Source organism: Oculina patagonica, chromosome 8, assembly GCF_052425735.1.
Source record: "Oculina patagonica isolate OP01 chromosome 8, crgOcupat, whole genome shotgun sequence".
In the NCBI taxonomy this organism is placed as follows: Eukaryota; Metazoa; Cnidaria; class Anthozoa; order Scleractinia; family Oculinidae; genus Oculina; species Oculina patagonica.
Window position 1 is genome coordinate 27,064,266 of NC_135765.1, and position 16,112 is coordinate 27,080,377.

At 37.6% G+C, this 16,112-nt stretch overlaps 1 protein-coding gene and 1 long non-coding RNA gene across 2 annotated transcripts in view; one reads left to right on the forward strand and one right to left on the reverse strand.

Annotated features, from left to right (window-relative positions):
- Positions 1–581: 581 nt before the first annotated feature.
- LOC144663703 (elongation factor G, mitochondrial-like) overlaps positions 582–16,112 on the forward strand; it is a 114,838-nt gene continuing 99,307 nt past the window's right edge. Inside the window, 14 exon segments of the mRNA XM_078524740.1 lie at positions 582–621; positions 3,038–3,113; positions 4,712–4,753; positions 5,608–5,721; positions 6,108–6,182; positions 6,590–6,647; positions 6,993–7,039; positions 7,041–7,085; positions 13,281–13,357; positions 13,539–13,577; positions 14,235–14,271; positions 14,274–14,353; positions 14,910–14,983; positions 15,573–15,649. Coding sequence (XP_078380866.1) covers positions 3,057–3,113; positions 4,712–4,753; positions 5,608–5,721; positions 6,108–6,182; positions 6,590–6,647; positions 6,993–7,039; positions 7,041–7,085; positions 13,281–13,357; positions 13,539–13,577; positions 14,235–14,271; positions 14,274–14,353; positions 14,910–14,983; positions 15,573–15,649 — 822 coding nt within the window. The 5' untranslated portion in view covers positions 582–621; positions 3,038–3,056.
- LOC144663801 (uncharacterized) lies at positions 8,962–13,092 on the reverse strand. Its single transcript, XR_013572669.1, has 3 exons — positions 12,607–13,092; positions 12,147–12,272; positions 8,962–9,835 (listed from the first exon to the last, which is right to left on the reverse strand). It is a non-coding gene; the product is annotated as an uncharacterized LOC144663801 (long non-coding RNA).

A 16,112-nucleotide genomic window follows, 5' to 3' on the forward strand; every position in this document is an offset into this window, starting at 1 on the left:
AATATAACACAAAGAAAACCATAAAAAAATTGAACGCTCGTGTTTGTTTATTCATCATACCATAAATACGCCAAGGCCGCGGCAAGACACTTAAATTCGTTTTTAATACCCCCAAAAATCCGCTATTTAAATCAAGTCACCCAAAAAAAATACTTGCCAAATTTTCCAACCCCATAAAAATTTCGGAATCGAAAATTTCAAACCCAAAAAAATCCTTCGATCATCCCCGTCATTTACAAGCGGGAGTACCCCCCCCCCCCCTGGGGCTGGCCAAACCAGCCTTCTTCAGGTAGAATGGAGTTTACATTGGCTGTGTTCAGTTTAAATTTATATGGTAATAATCTTACGAAATACCGGAAATACGTAAAACTAAATACAGGAAATATGTAAACATATTGCTGTAAAAAAAAGAGCAAAAAAAAAATGCTAGCGAATCGTCGCGAGAGATTTGGCCGCTACAATGCGAGAGAAAAACACCAAGTCCGACGGTCCGGTGGTCCAGAGTGTCTTTCGACACTGAGCCTGTATGAAAATGGTCAGCTGTATCTTTATGGCATGCGCGTGGCGGCTCACGTGCGCCTGGTAAAAATCATACGAAGAGATGTTCTGCTATTCCGACTGTAATATCATAGGTGACAAATTACTCCTTAATTTTGGCGCGAAATTTCAGCGTTAATCAAAACTTTAACAAAGTTCTCGATCGGTGATTGGTTATCAGCAGCCCGATTTGAGCACTAATAGGACAGTGTACGCGTCATGCTTGTAATTGGACAGTGTAATAGGACAGTTTACGCGTCATGCCTGTGTAATTGGACAGTACGCGTCATTTTGCGCGCGCTGTTGTTGTGCATTTTGTTGAGTAAACTGTTATGTTTTGCAGTTTTTATAAAAACGTTAAACCATTTGACTAAAGGCTAGTTTGTTTCTCAAATTTTGTCATAGTTTTGATTAATTGGTAACAGGACTGAGTGTCGTCCAATTCTGTCTGTAATCATACTTGTGATTAAACAAATCGGACTCCCGCTTCGCGGTCGTCCGATTTTGTTAATCACTCGTATGATTACAGACCGAATTGGACTCCACTCAGTCCTATTACCATTATTAATTTATAATTTCACATGTGAAATTACAGTGTAACTATGGCAACGTTTCCTGTAATTTTCTTCAAAATGACGTCCCGGTTTCAAGAAGTTACGGATGCAGATGTATCGGCTTTGAAAGACGCTGCAGAAAACGAAAACACTCGAAAAAGCACCGTAAACTGGGTGAGGGTGTTTGAGAAATGGTGCGATGAAAATGGGCTTGAGAAAAATCCCGAGAAGGTTGCTCCCGACCAGTTAGATAAATTGCTCGAGCGGTTTTTTGCCTCCGTACGTAAACAAGACGGAACCGACTACGAACCCGGGTCCTTAAGAGTCATGCAAGCAGCACTTGACCGCCACCAGAAGGAAAAAGGTTATTCTTTTTCGATTATGAAGGACAGAGAATTTTTCAATTCCCGAAAAGTTCTTGAGGGAAAGGCACGCAAGCTTAGGAATGAAGGCAAAGGAAAATTGCCAAACAAATCAAGAAGCCTTACGAGAGAGGAAGAAGAAGCGTTGTGGGAGAGCGGACAGCTTGGAAATTTATCTCCAAGGTCGCTCATTAACACGATGTGGTGGCCTCTGTCACAACATCTTGGTCTACGTGGCTGCCAAGAACATTACACAAGGAATGTGGAAGATTTCACGCTGAACAAGGACGACAGTGGCAACGAGTTTGTAACCTTCGCAGAAGGCCCGACCAAAACACGGCAGGGAGGTTTGAGAGTACAACCGAGATCAGTGCTACCCAAAATGTTCGCAACTGGTGATGTACGATGCCCTGTCGCTCTTTTTAAGCACTACCTGTCCAAGAGGCCCGAAGATGTAAAGTTATCTGGTCCTTTCTACTTAGCGTGCATCGACAGCCCCACCAAAACAGAAGTATGGTACAAGAAAAGCCGAATGGGTAAAAACACTATCAGCAAAATTATGAAAAGCATGAAAGAAAACTCACCGCTACAAGAGATGTGTCCTGACAAAAGGTTATCCAATCACTCAGTCCGGAAAACGGTGGTCAGGAAGTTAAAAGCCAAGGGAGTTCCAAAATCAGACATCATAACAATAACTGGTCATCGACAAGAACAAAGCGTTGAAGCCTACGACTCCGGGAACGAAGACGAACAGCGGCAGCTATCCAACATCATTGATGGCAAAGAAATCCAGCTGAACCAGACGACCAGTCGAGCTCCCCTTACAGCCCCTTATTCAGTCAAATGCAGCGGTAAGCAGTGGCCACGTCTACCATTTCCACAGCTGTAACGTGGTGATTAACCAAGGACAGGCTAGCGCTTCTTCTTCACTGCCATCTATGTACAACGAGCCGTGACATTGTCCGCAATCATGTGTTTGTCAGCTCTTCAAAGCTTTAACTTTGTACATTTTCGCTTTTATCTCATCGACGCCAGTTTGCTTTGGTCGTTTGATAAACTTTGATAAACAATTTATAGTTCAGAACGTTTAAAACGACTTCAGATGACAAAAAATCAATTTTAAAATGGCCTCGAGCGGATTCTTGAGCGCATTTGAAACGGGCGCCGTTTTCAGTTCATTCATCAGTAAAGCCAATCATGTAAGGAAGAATTGACAGTTGTCAATTGCAATCATTTGAAAACAGTAAGAAGAATTGTAAATGGCTTTTTAAAACAAATTTGAAAATTGTGAAACTTTAGCTTAAATGTATCCGTAAACTGAACCTTTCAATGCTTAATTGGAGTTTACGATTATTTACAATACAATAAAAAAATCCACCGGCGATTTTGAGCGTAATTTGTCACCCATAATATTAAAATGTAACCAAATGGCAGACTCGTGAAATTAGGAAATAATTTCACCTGCGTTTTGTCAAAATTCTAATAATTTCCCTCGCCTAAAGGCTCGGGAAATTATTAGAATTTTGACAAAACGCGCGTGAAATTATTTCCTAATTTCACTCGTCACCATTTGATTACCCATACTAATGTTTTAACGTGAAAAATGGGTATAACAAGGCTGCTGATTCAGGGAAGTGGACTTCGCCTACTTGCTTGCAATGTAAGACTTAAATTTCGTGTTCTTTTTACTTTGTTTTTCTTGTGGAAGTTAATTCTTGTTGAATTTTGCCTACGGCGAGCAGCGGAAATATATGGCACGAAAATTTCGTGCTATGCTATTCGATCGTGGAAATTCCGTAAAATTAGAGTCATAAAATCGAAGAATCAAGCTTAAAAAGACAATCGTGCCATCAGATAAATAGGAAAATTGATCAAGTAGTAAGACACATGTATTGACGAAAACGAAAACTGCCTGCAGGGAAGACGTACCTCATGGTACCTTTTCGCGACACTTTAATTTCGCGAATTTCGCGATTCTAAAAAAGTAGCGAAATTTAAGTGGCGCGAACAATAAGTGTCGCGAACATAACATGGCGCAAAAATTAAGGGCCTGTTTACATGGAGGGAGGGTGCCCCGGCTAACCGAGTTACCCGGCTAGAAGGGATAAAACATAGCCCGCCTTTACATGCAGAATTCACAGCCCTTCTACCCGAGTTGAGACAGCGTCATTGAAGCGTGTCACGGCGTGGGAAAACAATCTAGCTCCAAATGATTGAAGAAAAATATGACTTTTTACTGAATAATCAAGGCTTTTCGTCTTCAAACTTATTTTAATTTCATGTGCAAGTTCTCAGATATTTACTGCGTTCATTTTTGACGAAATTCAATCGAAATTCAACAGTATTTGGCCGCCAAATTGAAATTAAATTTGTTGTGTCGTGAATTAGGATAATCTTTCCCACGAAAATTTCGAATTAATTAGCTGTTGCTCAAAGAAATATAATTTTCCAGCCGACTGATAAAACTAATTTTGATCAAATAGCACTGTTTGGGTCCAGAATTTATACATTTTATGCCATTAACTTCAAATTTAGTTTAAAAACACGCGCGAAAACTTATCCCGGCAAACCGGGATAGCTCGGGCATAACCGTTTTTCATGGCAAAAAGCTATCCCGCCTAGAAGGGTGCCCCGGGCAAGTAGACCAAGTGCCCCGGCAAGGCGGGTTACCCTTCTAGCATGTAAAGGCTTCAATGCAATTTCTTAAGAAACGTATGAAAAGTTGGCTCGCCTAGGGTAGCTCGGTTAGCCGGGTAACTCGGTTAGCCGGGGCACCTGCCTTCCATGTAAACAGGCCCTAAGTGACGCACATCATGCCAATAATCAAGAAAGAACGAGTTTAGTACCACTGAAGCAGGAACTGCTTGTGGCCATTGTGAGAACTGCTCTGTTAATTTAAGGACATGTTTAATAATATTGCAAAGAAAATGTAAATTATGTCTTCCTAAAAAATGCGAAATTAAACTGATTTAAAACACAAAACTTTCGCAAAATCGCGAAATTTAAGTGTCACGAAATATGTGAACCTCAAAATCGCGAAATTAACGTGTAAATTTCATGTAATAAGGCAATCACCCGTACAATCGTTCAGTCGTGTATTTAATTTAGCTGTTAGGAGATGTGAGTCCTGAATCAAGGAATTTATTGTGATAAAATGCTCAATTGTACTGTTTAACGATTTTGGATTTTTCGTTCTTTTTCTGGAGTTTCATTTTCCCTGGATCTGAGGTATGACTAGGATGTTCTATTTGTTTGTAGACTCAAGTTGTTGCAAGTCGGTTGCTGTCGTCTGGAACCACGGTAAGTGTTTGGAAACTCTGTTTATGTTAAGCTTGTGTATAACTAAAGTATTATAGCTTTCCCAATGATGAAGATCGATCGGCTAGTCACATGTCAAAAAGTTATTTGTCAGCTCTGTGTGAGACATGGTGATGGTTTATGGTTGATACCAGGGCAGATTGATAATCATGTCCATGGGCAAAATATCAATCCATGTATATTTTGATCTGCCAAGTATAGATTTTAATTTGTTAAAGATGAATTCCAGTTCGTACTGCGCAATCTCGGCTGCAATGTTTATGTGAGCCTCACACGAAGGAATGTTTACAAGCAAAACTAAAAATTCCGTGACAAACTTACCCTTTACTTCATTATTAACGCCAGATATCCTTGCAGAACAAATAATAACGAGTAGACGAACCTTGACGCTATTTCAAACCAACGTTTCAGCTCATCGGGAATTCTTGAACGAAACGAACCGTAATGGCGGACTAAAAAACTTCATGTATGCTGTCATCGAAGTGTAACGTTTCAACGAATTCAAAACAAAAACGAAAACAAACCTTGAGTCTGCGCAGTACGGACTGGATATCAGCTTTAAGTCAAATGATTGTTATTAATTTAGACATAGATTCCTTGGCCAAGTGGAGAGTTCTCAAGAGGAAAAAAATCAATGTGGGAATACACAAATAATATTACCAAACATCCCCAATTGCGACAAGTGGAACAAATATTAATGGAAATATTTCGTATGTGGATTGTATTTATTTGTTTATTTAATTTAATTTTGTTTGTTTGTTGGTTCGTTCATTCGTTAGTTGTTCATTTGTTAATAATTAAATAATCTATTTATTTATTTATCTACATTTTTACAGAAGAATGTATCAAAAATAAGAAATATTGGTGTCTCTGCCCATATTGACTCAGGCAAAACTACCCTCACTGAGAGATTATTATTTTACACTGATAGAATCAGCCACATGCATGAGGTTAGTGCAGTTACTGTAGTCAGCTACTTTAACGTCAACAGTTAAACAAAACTATCTGATTGACATGATTTCAAAGTCGTTAGCCTTTTTTAGCAATTTAAATTGTAAAGTTAGTGTAAGGGCAACACCATGTGTTTATGATACACTGCATATGCTTCTAAATTCTTATGTTACAATATTTTGCTGTTACTTCCCCAAAATACTGTACTTTAGTTATGGTTACCTTAGTAATAAATGTTAAAAATTCTTAGAATTGGACCATGTCTATGACTCTAGCTCTACTTTTTAACTCGAAACTCAAAATCCTAACTCTAACTTATTCCCTAAATCTAGATTACAAACCAACTGTTACTTACATGTACAATGATTGATTTTTATCGGACCAGGTGCGAGGGAAGGACAATGTAGGAGCCACAATGGATTTTATGGATCTAGAAAGACAGAGAGGAATTACCATACAGGTAGGAAATCTTCTGTCAATGATCAGTACTTGTTTAACAAGAAATCTGTGTTTGATCTTTAGTGATGCTTTGAAAAGTTAAAATTTAAAAAAAAAAAATAATTAAAAATTACTTCTGTCAGATCCTAGTTTCTCAAACCTCCTCCAAGGAAATAAAAAATTGCTTTGAGAAATTGGAAGTTCAAGAAATTGGTGATGAAGTTGCATTGGATCTTTGAGAAATAAATATTGGGGATTTGAGAATTGAGGATTTTACTGTTAGTACCAGTAATCCAGTAATTTAATAAAATTTATTTTAATCAATAATAATGATGTCAATGGTTCATAATGTATTTAACAGATCCACTAGCTAGGTGGCTTGACTCTGAAATTTGCAGTGTAATGATTTCTTCTCTGCTCTTTTTTCAGTCAGCAGCAACATATGTTAATTGGAAAGATACAAACGTCAACATTATTGACACTCCAGGTTAGTGCATAAAGCAAGTTTGAGAATCCATACTGTATTTATTGGCCTATTACTAGAGCTATAAGCCAAGACCCCAAACTTGAGAGACCTGGGGTTGGGCTAAAGCTTGTCAAGAAATTTTGGTTAACTCTCCGGTGTAAGCCGAGATCCAAGTTTTTCAGAAAAGTTCACCTTTGAATCAAAAGTCGTCTTTTCAAAGTGTACGTTTACTTTGAATTTTGTTATCATAATGGTAAAATATTGACCTAATAGCCAAAAAAAAATGTAATCATAAGACATGCTGTAGGAATCTCTAAAATCCAGGAGATTGTTTAATCCAATTTAATACCTTTTTAATTTTATTAGGACACGTGGACTTTACTGTTGAAGTGGAGCGATCTCTTCGTGTTCTTCACAGAAGGTGCCATTTTAGTGCTATGTGCAGTTGGTGGGGTGCAGGTTGGTTTGATTTTTTATAATTACCGGTACATACAGTAGCTGTATATACACAGAGATTCCAACCCTCTGAGATAACAACAACAACATAAAAAAATGGAGATTTTGGTCACGGCCATGAGCGCAGAAGGTAAAACCATACAAAACAAAGCAAAACCGTGAACGAACGCAAACATCGCGCAAAATCGAGGCAGTTCATCACTGCGTCCAAATAAAACGCGGGTCATGCTAGGATGTCCTAAAGGCAAAAGAAGCTGGAGATGATTGCCCAAAAAAGTCACTGACAATTAAAACGGGAGAATATGAAGTGACAACCAGAAAACGGAAACAATCGCCGAAAACAGGAGGTTTCCAGCCGAAATGGGTACATCTGTTCAAAGTCATGTACATACATTTTACTACGTACGGTGTTCTTAGTTAAATCCAGAACACCAGCCCGAACTTTTCCCACCCGGCTGATCACCCTGTACGAAAGTACTGATACTCCTGGGTTCAAATCATTTAAAATGTTAATCAGTAAATGTTAATATATAGATTTAGGCAAGCCTAAAAGCGGAGCTCCCCAGTTAAACCTGAATTCAAGCCATTGTACAATTTTAAGGCTAAGAATATAATATTCGTTTTATTTTTTTTTTTATAAATTTTAATATTGTTACTTACTTTTTTTTACCGTGTCCCGGGGGGGGGGGGGGGGGGGAAGAGGTACTCCCTAAAATTTACTCAAGGGGTGTGCCACTGAGTCGCTGAGACTCTGGACCTGTTCCAGAGAAAAACGGCTCAATTTGCGACCCTGTTCCAGACAAACAGTGCAAAATAGGTACCCTGTTCCAGACAATATCCACAATGAAAAATATATGAAGATAGATATAAAAACACTAGCGTACATCACAAAGCGCTCACTTGACTTTGTCTGTGGCTTGGAGAAAAACCAATGAGAGGAGCGGATTTTCATAGCTAAACTTGATAGTGTTCCACAGTCAAAAGAGTGATTTGTATACCCTGTTTCAGAGTCAGAGAGGCAAAAGGCATACCCTGTTGAGTAGCACATACCCGTATAGCCCTTATATGGGAGTACCGTATACAGCAACACCAAATAAGCCGAGAACAAACAAAATCAATCAAAACGTTTTAATTCCACCGACAGCATTATGATCCAGAAGTCTGGATGGGAAATTATGCTGCAAAACGGGTAATTATGTAACCTTCGTAGATAAGGAGGGGGTAATAGGGCTGCATGTTGGGGTAGATAGGCATATCACGTGGTAAATTAGCAAAGCACTTAAAATTTAGAGTATATAGGAAATAATATACATCTACATTAAGAATATGGTTAATTTTCTTTTTTTCATTCATTCATTTGTTTTTATTTTCACTATTTGCCTATATTTTAATTTTGAATGGAAATGGCAGAGGTCATACATGTAGCAAAGGGTTTACAGCATATTGCCATAAGCTAATGCCAAGCAAACCGGAGTGAAAGCTAACCACAAGCAAACTAGAGTGAAAGCTAATCCCAAGCACACCGGAAGAATAAAGCTAACTGCGAGCAAACAGGGGTGAACCTAACTACAAGCAAACCGGAGTGAAACTAACTGGAAGCAAAGAAGGGACATTCTGTAACCCCATCCCACCCCCTCCCCCCCCCCCCAAAAAAAAAGGATGATAGCACCTTTTTTACTTTTACATGTCTTTTTGAGTCCCCTTCCTCTTAAGGGGTTTCACTTCACTTACAGAAATAAAAAAACAAAAATTCTGGGAGATAGAATATTGTTTGTGTGTCTCAAACTCAGTTTTGTTCTTTGATTACGCAGAAAAAATAGAATCATGTTTGCTTGTGTATAAAACTATGCAAGAAAAAAAGCATCAATACTTTGACTGCTCTTTTAAAAATTTGTATGCTTTATTGTACACATTTTTGTGGAGTCATGTTGCCCATTTGTCATGAAGTTCACAAAGTAAGCAAATGAGTCACAATTTCGTTGCTTCATGGTACCTAATGGATACTGCAAATTTAATCTGGCTTTAGAATATTTCACTAATTTTAACATTATAGCTGTTCTTATAAATTGTACACAGCATACAACACATAAGAATGAAATTGGTATTGCATATTGCTTGCAATCACGATTTTAACGTCTATACTTAAGAATTACAGTACCACCAGTTTCAGCATTACCAATCCAAATTCAAATTATTACATTGCTTTTTAACTCCACTACCTCCCCCAAGGTCAACCAAAGATCTTATGATATACAGTAATTAGACAACTACATGTAAGTCCTGTGTAGTCGAGGGCTCAAAATATTTGGACACTTACAGCTCATGTTAACCGGCCAAAGAGATTTTAGCTTGGTCACATGTGGTTTCTTACCAGCCAAAACATTGAAAATAGCAATTTTAAACTCCCATTCATTTCTGCTGTTACTGTTTTGGCTGCATAAATTATTCTTAAAAAGATCACTTCATAATGCCCTTGTTACATCTAAAAAGATGTGAAAGAGACAGGTCAATCAAGAAGTTGTTTTGTGAAGTACACTGTAAATACGTTAACATTTAAAATATAAACTTTGCTCATTTGCAGCTTTTCTTGATTTCAATTTACATGTAATTTACTAGTCTCTTGAAAATGGCATCATGAAGACACCCAAACATCAAGCTGGATAATCTTAATCCTTCCTGTTTTCTTTTGATGTCCTTGTCCACATTCTGTTTTTGTGTCTGTGGCTCTGCAAATTCTGAAATTCATGTTAACCCTGAAAAAAGTCAAATGCCACAGATTAAATTAAAATTGATTAATTGGTATGAAAATCAATAATTTATAAAACAAAACACTTAACGCAAGCTTGTATAAAGTGAAGCAAAACTACTGGATGCGAAAGGATACCTTACATATTTAACAGAGATGTATCAGCACAGACTATTTTTTTTTACTGATAACTGCGAAGTCAACTACAGAAAAAAAACCCGGTAACTCGAACTCGGATAACTCGAACAACCTTGCTAACTCAAACTCACTTCCATTTCCTTCGGATTTGACCCCACTTTTCAGTCATTTTTACTCGGTTAAATTCGAACTCGGATAACTCGAAAAGCCCGCTAACTCGAACTAAATTTTGTTTCCCTTGAACAAAATTTGGGTCAAACTTTTTACCCTGATAACTCGAATTCCAGAACTTGCAACTCGCAACGGTTGCCCATTGATTATAGCAATGAACAGATCATGTATTTGACAGTCATTTTCCACTCTTAACAAAAGAATGTGTGGTCGCTTTAGAGTTTCTGGCAAGATAAGTTCAATTTGCACAGTACTGTATACTGAAGTGCTTAAAAATCAGTAAACTATCAATTATTAACTTGGCAAATAAAATATTCAATCAACCCCGCTAACTCGAAAAACCCCGCTAACTCGAACTCATTTTCGTTTCCCTTCAGAGTTCGAGTTAGCAGGGTTCTACTGTAAATATTTCAGGACCTGAACAATCGATGAAAATCGATGATCGGAAAATCAATCGATCAATCAATGACAATCGATTAATTACTGTTGATTGGCATCGATAATCACACTTTGGTGGTCGCGAACTTCATCGATTGCCATCGATTGGCATTAAACACACAATCAATCCGAAGCATGAAGTAAATACTTACATATGTTGTTTTGTAAAAAAAAATAATAAAGCTCCTTTCCATTGAGATGAAGTTTACATCATAAGCTTTAATGTTTCTGTTTTTCATTTGAGTTTCCTACTGTTTGCTAGCGCTAGAATTCCAAAGACACTTCGTTATTCGTGACCGAGTCAAAAATGGCGGACGTGACAGGCGAAACTCATCCCCAGACTCCCACTGTTGTCTCGTTTTAGTTCCGACGTACGGACGACGTATTTTTGAGTTCTCTCTGCTACTGTTTGATTTGAAATATTTCGGCGAGCGAGAAAATGTTTATGGACTACAAGACAGAGTTTTAGAAAAATTACATTGTACTTAGACAGCGAGGAATTCTGTAAGTTGCGATTTCTATTTACTTTGCCAGGAGTTGGTTCGAAAGCAAACCAGACCGAAAAGCGTACGCTTCGTTGATGGAGGCGAATAAGACTTAAGCTCAAAATGTTTGTTTTAAATAATTATTGCCTTATTACTGTTAAGTTAGTAAGTTTCTCGTTGTATTGACATTTTTTGGAAAGGTTATCATTGTTGTTGCTAATAAAATATAACATACAAGAGAGACCGTGTGTTTTAAAGTAAACATATTTATCAAATACTAGTCAAATAAAAAACGATGGCAGTTAAATGATCGATTGAATTGGTAATCGATGATATTGATAATCGATGAAAATCGATGTTAGTTAATTGATCGATTGTCATCGATTATCGATGAAATTGATAATCGATGACAATCGATAATCACAAAAACTTTAGCGATCGATTGTTCATCGATTATCAATATCAATCGATTAATTGATATCGGTTGTCATCGATTGTTATCGATTGCCATCGATTATCGATTCCATTGATTGTTCAGGTCCTGATATTTTAATAAACTCAAAGCATCACTGCAAACCCTTACACCCCCTCTTTAAAAGGTTTGACCTTTAAATACTCCCCCTCCCCTCTACCCCTATATATACATGTACATGCATAGGAAAAACATTGCCACATCTTAAAAGCTTTTCTCTTAACAGTAATACTAAGATTTTTAAAGATACACATTTAATTAATAATAAGTTTGCATGCACAGCTGCATACAGTGTCTAAAATGGCATGAATTTACTCACAAAGATTCCAGTTTTCCAGTAGTCATTAACCTTTGTTGTGTGCATTTTCCAAATTCCACAACAAGATTGTGATTTTTTTATGACAAATATAACATTTACTGTTGACATTCTGAATGAAACCAGCAAAACAGACCTCAAAATCTCAAAATTGTTGACATTGTTATGTAATCCACATGAACGCTCAATAGTGAACAGAACTACATGACAAGTGGATTATTTAATATATTTGGGAACGAAAGAGCTAAGTAATGAAGCTGAAGTTTATTTACTCTGACTAAATGAACAGTAATTTTACCTCCATCATGAATATCAATAAACTGCATACACTGAATCGATCTATTTCACTCGGAGTTAACGAAATTCCAGGTGCTTCGTGCAAACTGACATCACTTTCATTCTCATCTCAGCTGCTCTTCCAGCACTGTAAAACAAAATAATCATATCACAAGCATTTAAAAATCGTAAGCTTAATTTTCTTCGAGATGTGTTGAAGTGATATTCTTTGTGAATTCGTTCCTCGAAGGCCCAACAATTATTTGTTTACATAATCAAATCCTCCTATTTGATCAGTAAAACCTGGTAAAACTGAATTTTAACGAATAGTATTTTTCAACATTGTTCATGTCACAAGCAAATGCTTAGTGGCGAAAGCAAGTAAAATGTGCCGTCAATATAAGCTTACTTTGCGTATAAAGTAAGCTTAAGACAAAACGTAGAGATATTAAATGACGGAAACACTGCAGTTTTGTACTCACCTTCAGCAGTTGGCCGCAGTAGGTACACTCGTCTGCTCGTTTTATCTCCGTTCCCTTGTTCTCCGCTATTTCTTTGCCTGTTTCCTCGGCACCTCTCTTGCTATTTTAGTCGCTTTTCTTCGCTACTTTGCTACCAGGTTCGACAGGCGCTTTGCTATACTTTTTCGCCTGCTTTCTGTCCGGGTTTTCTGGATCTCTCGCGATCTCTTTCCCGTCGCAAATCGCTTAAACCCTGTTTCCTCGAAGTTAAGTTTACCCTGCTCTCGTTTGTAGTCATCGGCATAACAAGGAGCCAAAATAAATGTGTTTGTCTCAAGTTCTAACTATCAGACTAGCTGTTTAGACCTCACACTGCAAAATTATTTCGCGCCAGTACTGCGCGAGTTGTCAAGACCTTTCAAGATCCCGGATGTGCGCAACACCGTACGTACGTACGCCGCCGCCGTACGCGCCCGCGAGGCATGCCGCTAGCCATGATGACCATGAAAACTCGGATGCAGAGGTTTCCTATTTTATTTCATGTGTTTTTTTTTTTTTTCATGTGTTTTTTTTTATGGGTATGGTGCTCCGCTCTGCGGCCCTTACGGGCCGCTAAGGAGCTCCGCTATTACTTAGGCCGAAATAAAATATCCTGTAGAACTTAGAATGACCTTTTTGTTTGCTTTCTTCAACAGAGCCAGACATTAACAGTAAATCGGCAAATGAAGCGTTACAGTGTGCCCTGTATTGCCTTTATTAATAAACTTGACAGGTAAATCTATTCAATACTGTGCTGTACAACAGCTTTTACACACATGTAAAAATTAAGTTGCCATCCTTTGTTCTCAATTGTCATTTTGATTGGTAAATTTTGTTCCAAGTGGTCCAGATTGAGTAGCCACAGTTTAAAATGACCAGAATTTAATGAATGATGTTTCTCCATTTTTTTTTAGAATGGGAGCAAATCCAGCTCGTGTTCTGAGTCAAATCAGGTAAAAAACAACTTTACAGTACATGTCAAATCAAAACACATGACATTGTGTGATCATTGTATTGTCAATGTGTGTTTGCCTGAATTATTGTATTATGTGACACAGTTCACTAAGATTTCATCTGTAAAGCCAGAACCACTTTTACAGCATGCTCATAAGCTAGAACCACCCTCTGAAGCTCACCAAGCAACCCAACAATGTAATTGCATACAGATGTACTTGTCAATACATGTAGTACATGTAATTTAATTCATTTAAACAGTCATGCAGATGCTATAGGGACCCATCCACAGACTTAAATGCATGTACATGTACATCAATTGTAAATATTATAACCAAGTTGAACAGTGCAAAAAATTACCACCTGCAAGTACTGCTCAATAGCTTTCATTAATGAATGGTCACATGCTTGGGTTTCAGGTAAAAGTCAGAGTCACCTTGTACAGCATAATAATCAGTTAGTGACAGTGTACCACATAAAAATACTGCTCAAAACAAAACTGTTGAGACACTTTCCATTTTTCCTATCATTTAAGGTAATAATTAATAATTAAAATTCTGTTCACCCCTTATCACGTGAAGGTACATGCACATACACTGTATACTGTAATTAAAGTTTACTAAATAAAGGGCATCCCCTGTTTTTATTCACTACAGAGCAAAATTACAGCACACTGCAGCCTTCACACAGTTGGCCCAATTGGTTTAGAATCGGATCTGAAGGGAGTCATAGATCTTGTGCGATGGAAAGCTTATTACTTTGAAGGAGAACAAGGGTTAGTTAACTTTATATTCTTCTTATTCTGTTTCAAACCCAAAATAGCAATTTTCTTTGTAGAAATATCTTCCCAATTGCAGTATTTCTTTTGCTAAAATGACCAGGCCATTTGAATGGATGAATGTTTCTACCAAACAGATAGCTAAGCCATTCAAATGGACGGATGTTTCTTTGTAATGGATGACCTCAAACTGTTGCAAAGGATGCAACTTTATTCAGAATGGTTTACAAACAGGTTGTAAATGGAATTCCATTTGAAAACAAAAAGCATCACGTTTTTGCATGAATGGCGTCCATGGTAGTTGCTGGCAGCATTCCCCCACCCCACCCTCTATTCTATTTTTTCTTCTGGGACACTGATCTTGAAATTATCAGTGTGACCAGTGCCTAGAATGGGGGCTCATGGCTGGGTTGCAGGGATTTGCCAGCCATGGGGGCAGTACTGGTATACATATGATCTAGAGACTGGCTGGCTGCAATGGAAGCCCTATAGGATACCCTAGCATTAATTTAAGGGAAGCAGCAAGTTAACAGCTATTTAAAATCACCAACAGGTCTAAAATAGTGGAAGGTAGTATTCCTGAAGACATGCTTAATGAGTGTACAAAACGACGACAAGAACTAATAGGTAGGACCTTCTAAGCAAAATCAACATCTTGATAATAGTTACCGGTAGTGCATATTCAACTTCATTCCTGGAGGTCGTGAGATAGAGACCCTGTGTGGGAATCAGGTTGTTTCATAGTTTACTAAGTTTACTAAGATAATTTATTTTTTAAATAGTTTTTATTGATTTTCAAAAGTAGCATTTTTATTTAATAATTAACTTGGGTGTAATCTTATAAGACATTAAAAAAGGTAAAGACTGTGTCCAAGCAAAGTGGCCCGTACAGCCAGAGCTTATCTCGCAGTTTCCATAGCATTAAGCCATTAGGAGTAATTTGCTACTCTCCCCTGGATGGGATGCTAGTCTATTGCAGGTTTACCCCCCAGCAGTAAGTTTGCCGGTACCCATTTATACACCTGAGTGGAGAGAGGCACTATGAGAGTAAAGTGTCTTGCCTAAGAACATAACGCAGTGCCGTGGCCAAGGCTAAAACCCGGCCTTTTGACTTGGAGTAGAGCGCACTAACCAATTAGGCCATAAGACATTTATTAATGGGCTATTTATTCCTTGACAAATAAGCATAATTAATAGAATGTGTTTAATTCATCAGAAACCATTGCAGATGTTGATGAAGTTCTAGGGGAAATGTTTCTGGAAGAAATACAACCAACAGAAGAACAGTTAATTGTAGGTGTTACACATGTACAGTGTAGTTTATTACTAACAAACCACAAGTCTTCAGATCTAGACATGTACTAATATAGTATGTAATTCATAACAATAAGCAAACAAACAGACATACCAGCAAACAATAACCTAAAACATCTCTTATTATAAAAAAACTTCTGAACCTACATATAATTTTGCATTTAGGGCCCTTTTAAAATTCAAGTAACCTTAAATTAAGTCTACAAGTCTCAATTTTAAATGAAATTGTGTGGCTACATGTAGTTCTAAAAATATACAAATTAAAATACTTAAGCTGTACAAACATGCCCACATGGTGAAATGTACTTTTAGTGCTCACTCCACTGGTACATGCACATTGCATATGAATTTATGTGCACCTGATTTGAATAAGGAGGCTTTTATATCACAAGTTTGCAAGAATTTGCCTGTGTATTTTAAGAAGGCTTCTTCACACTTTGTA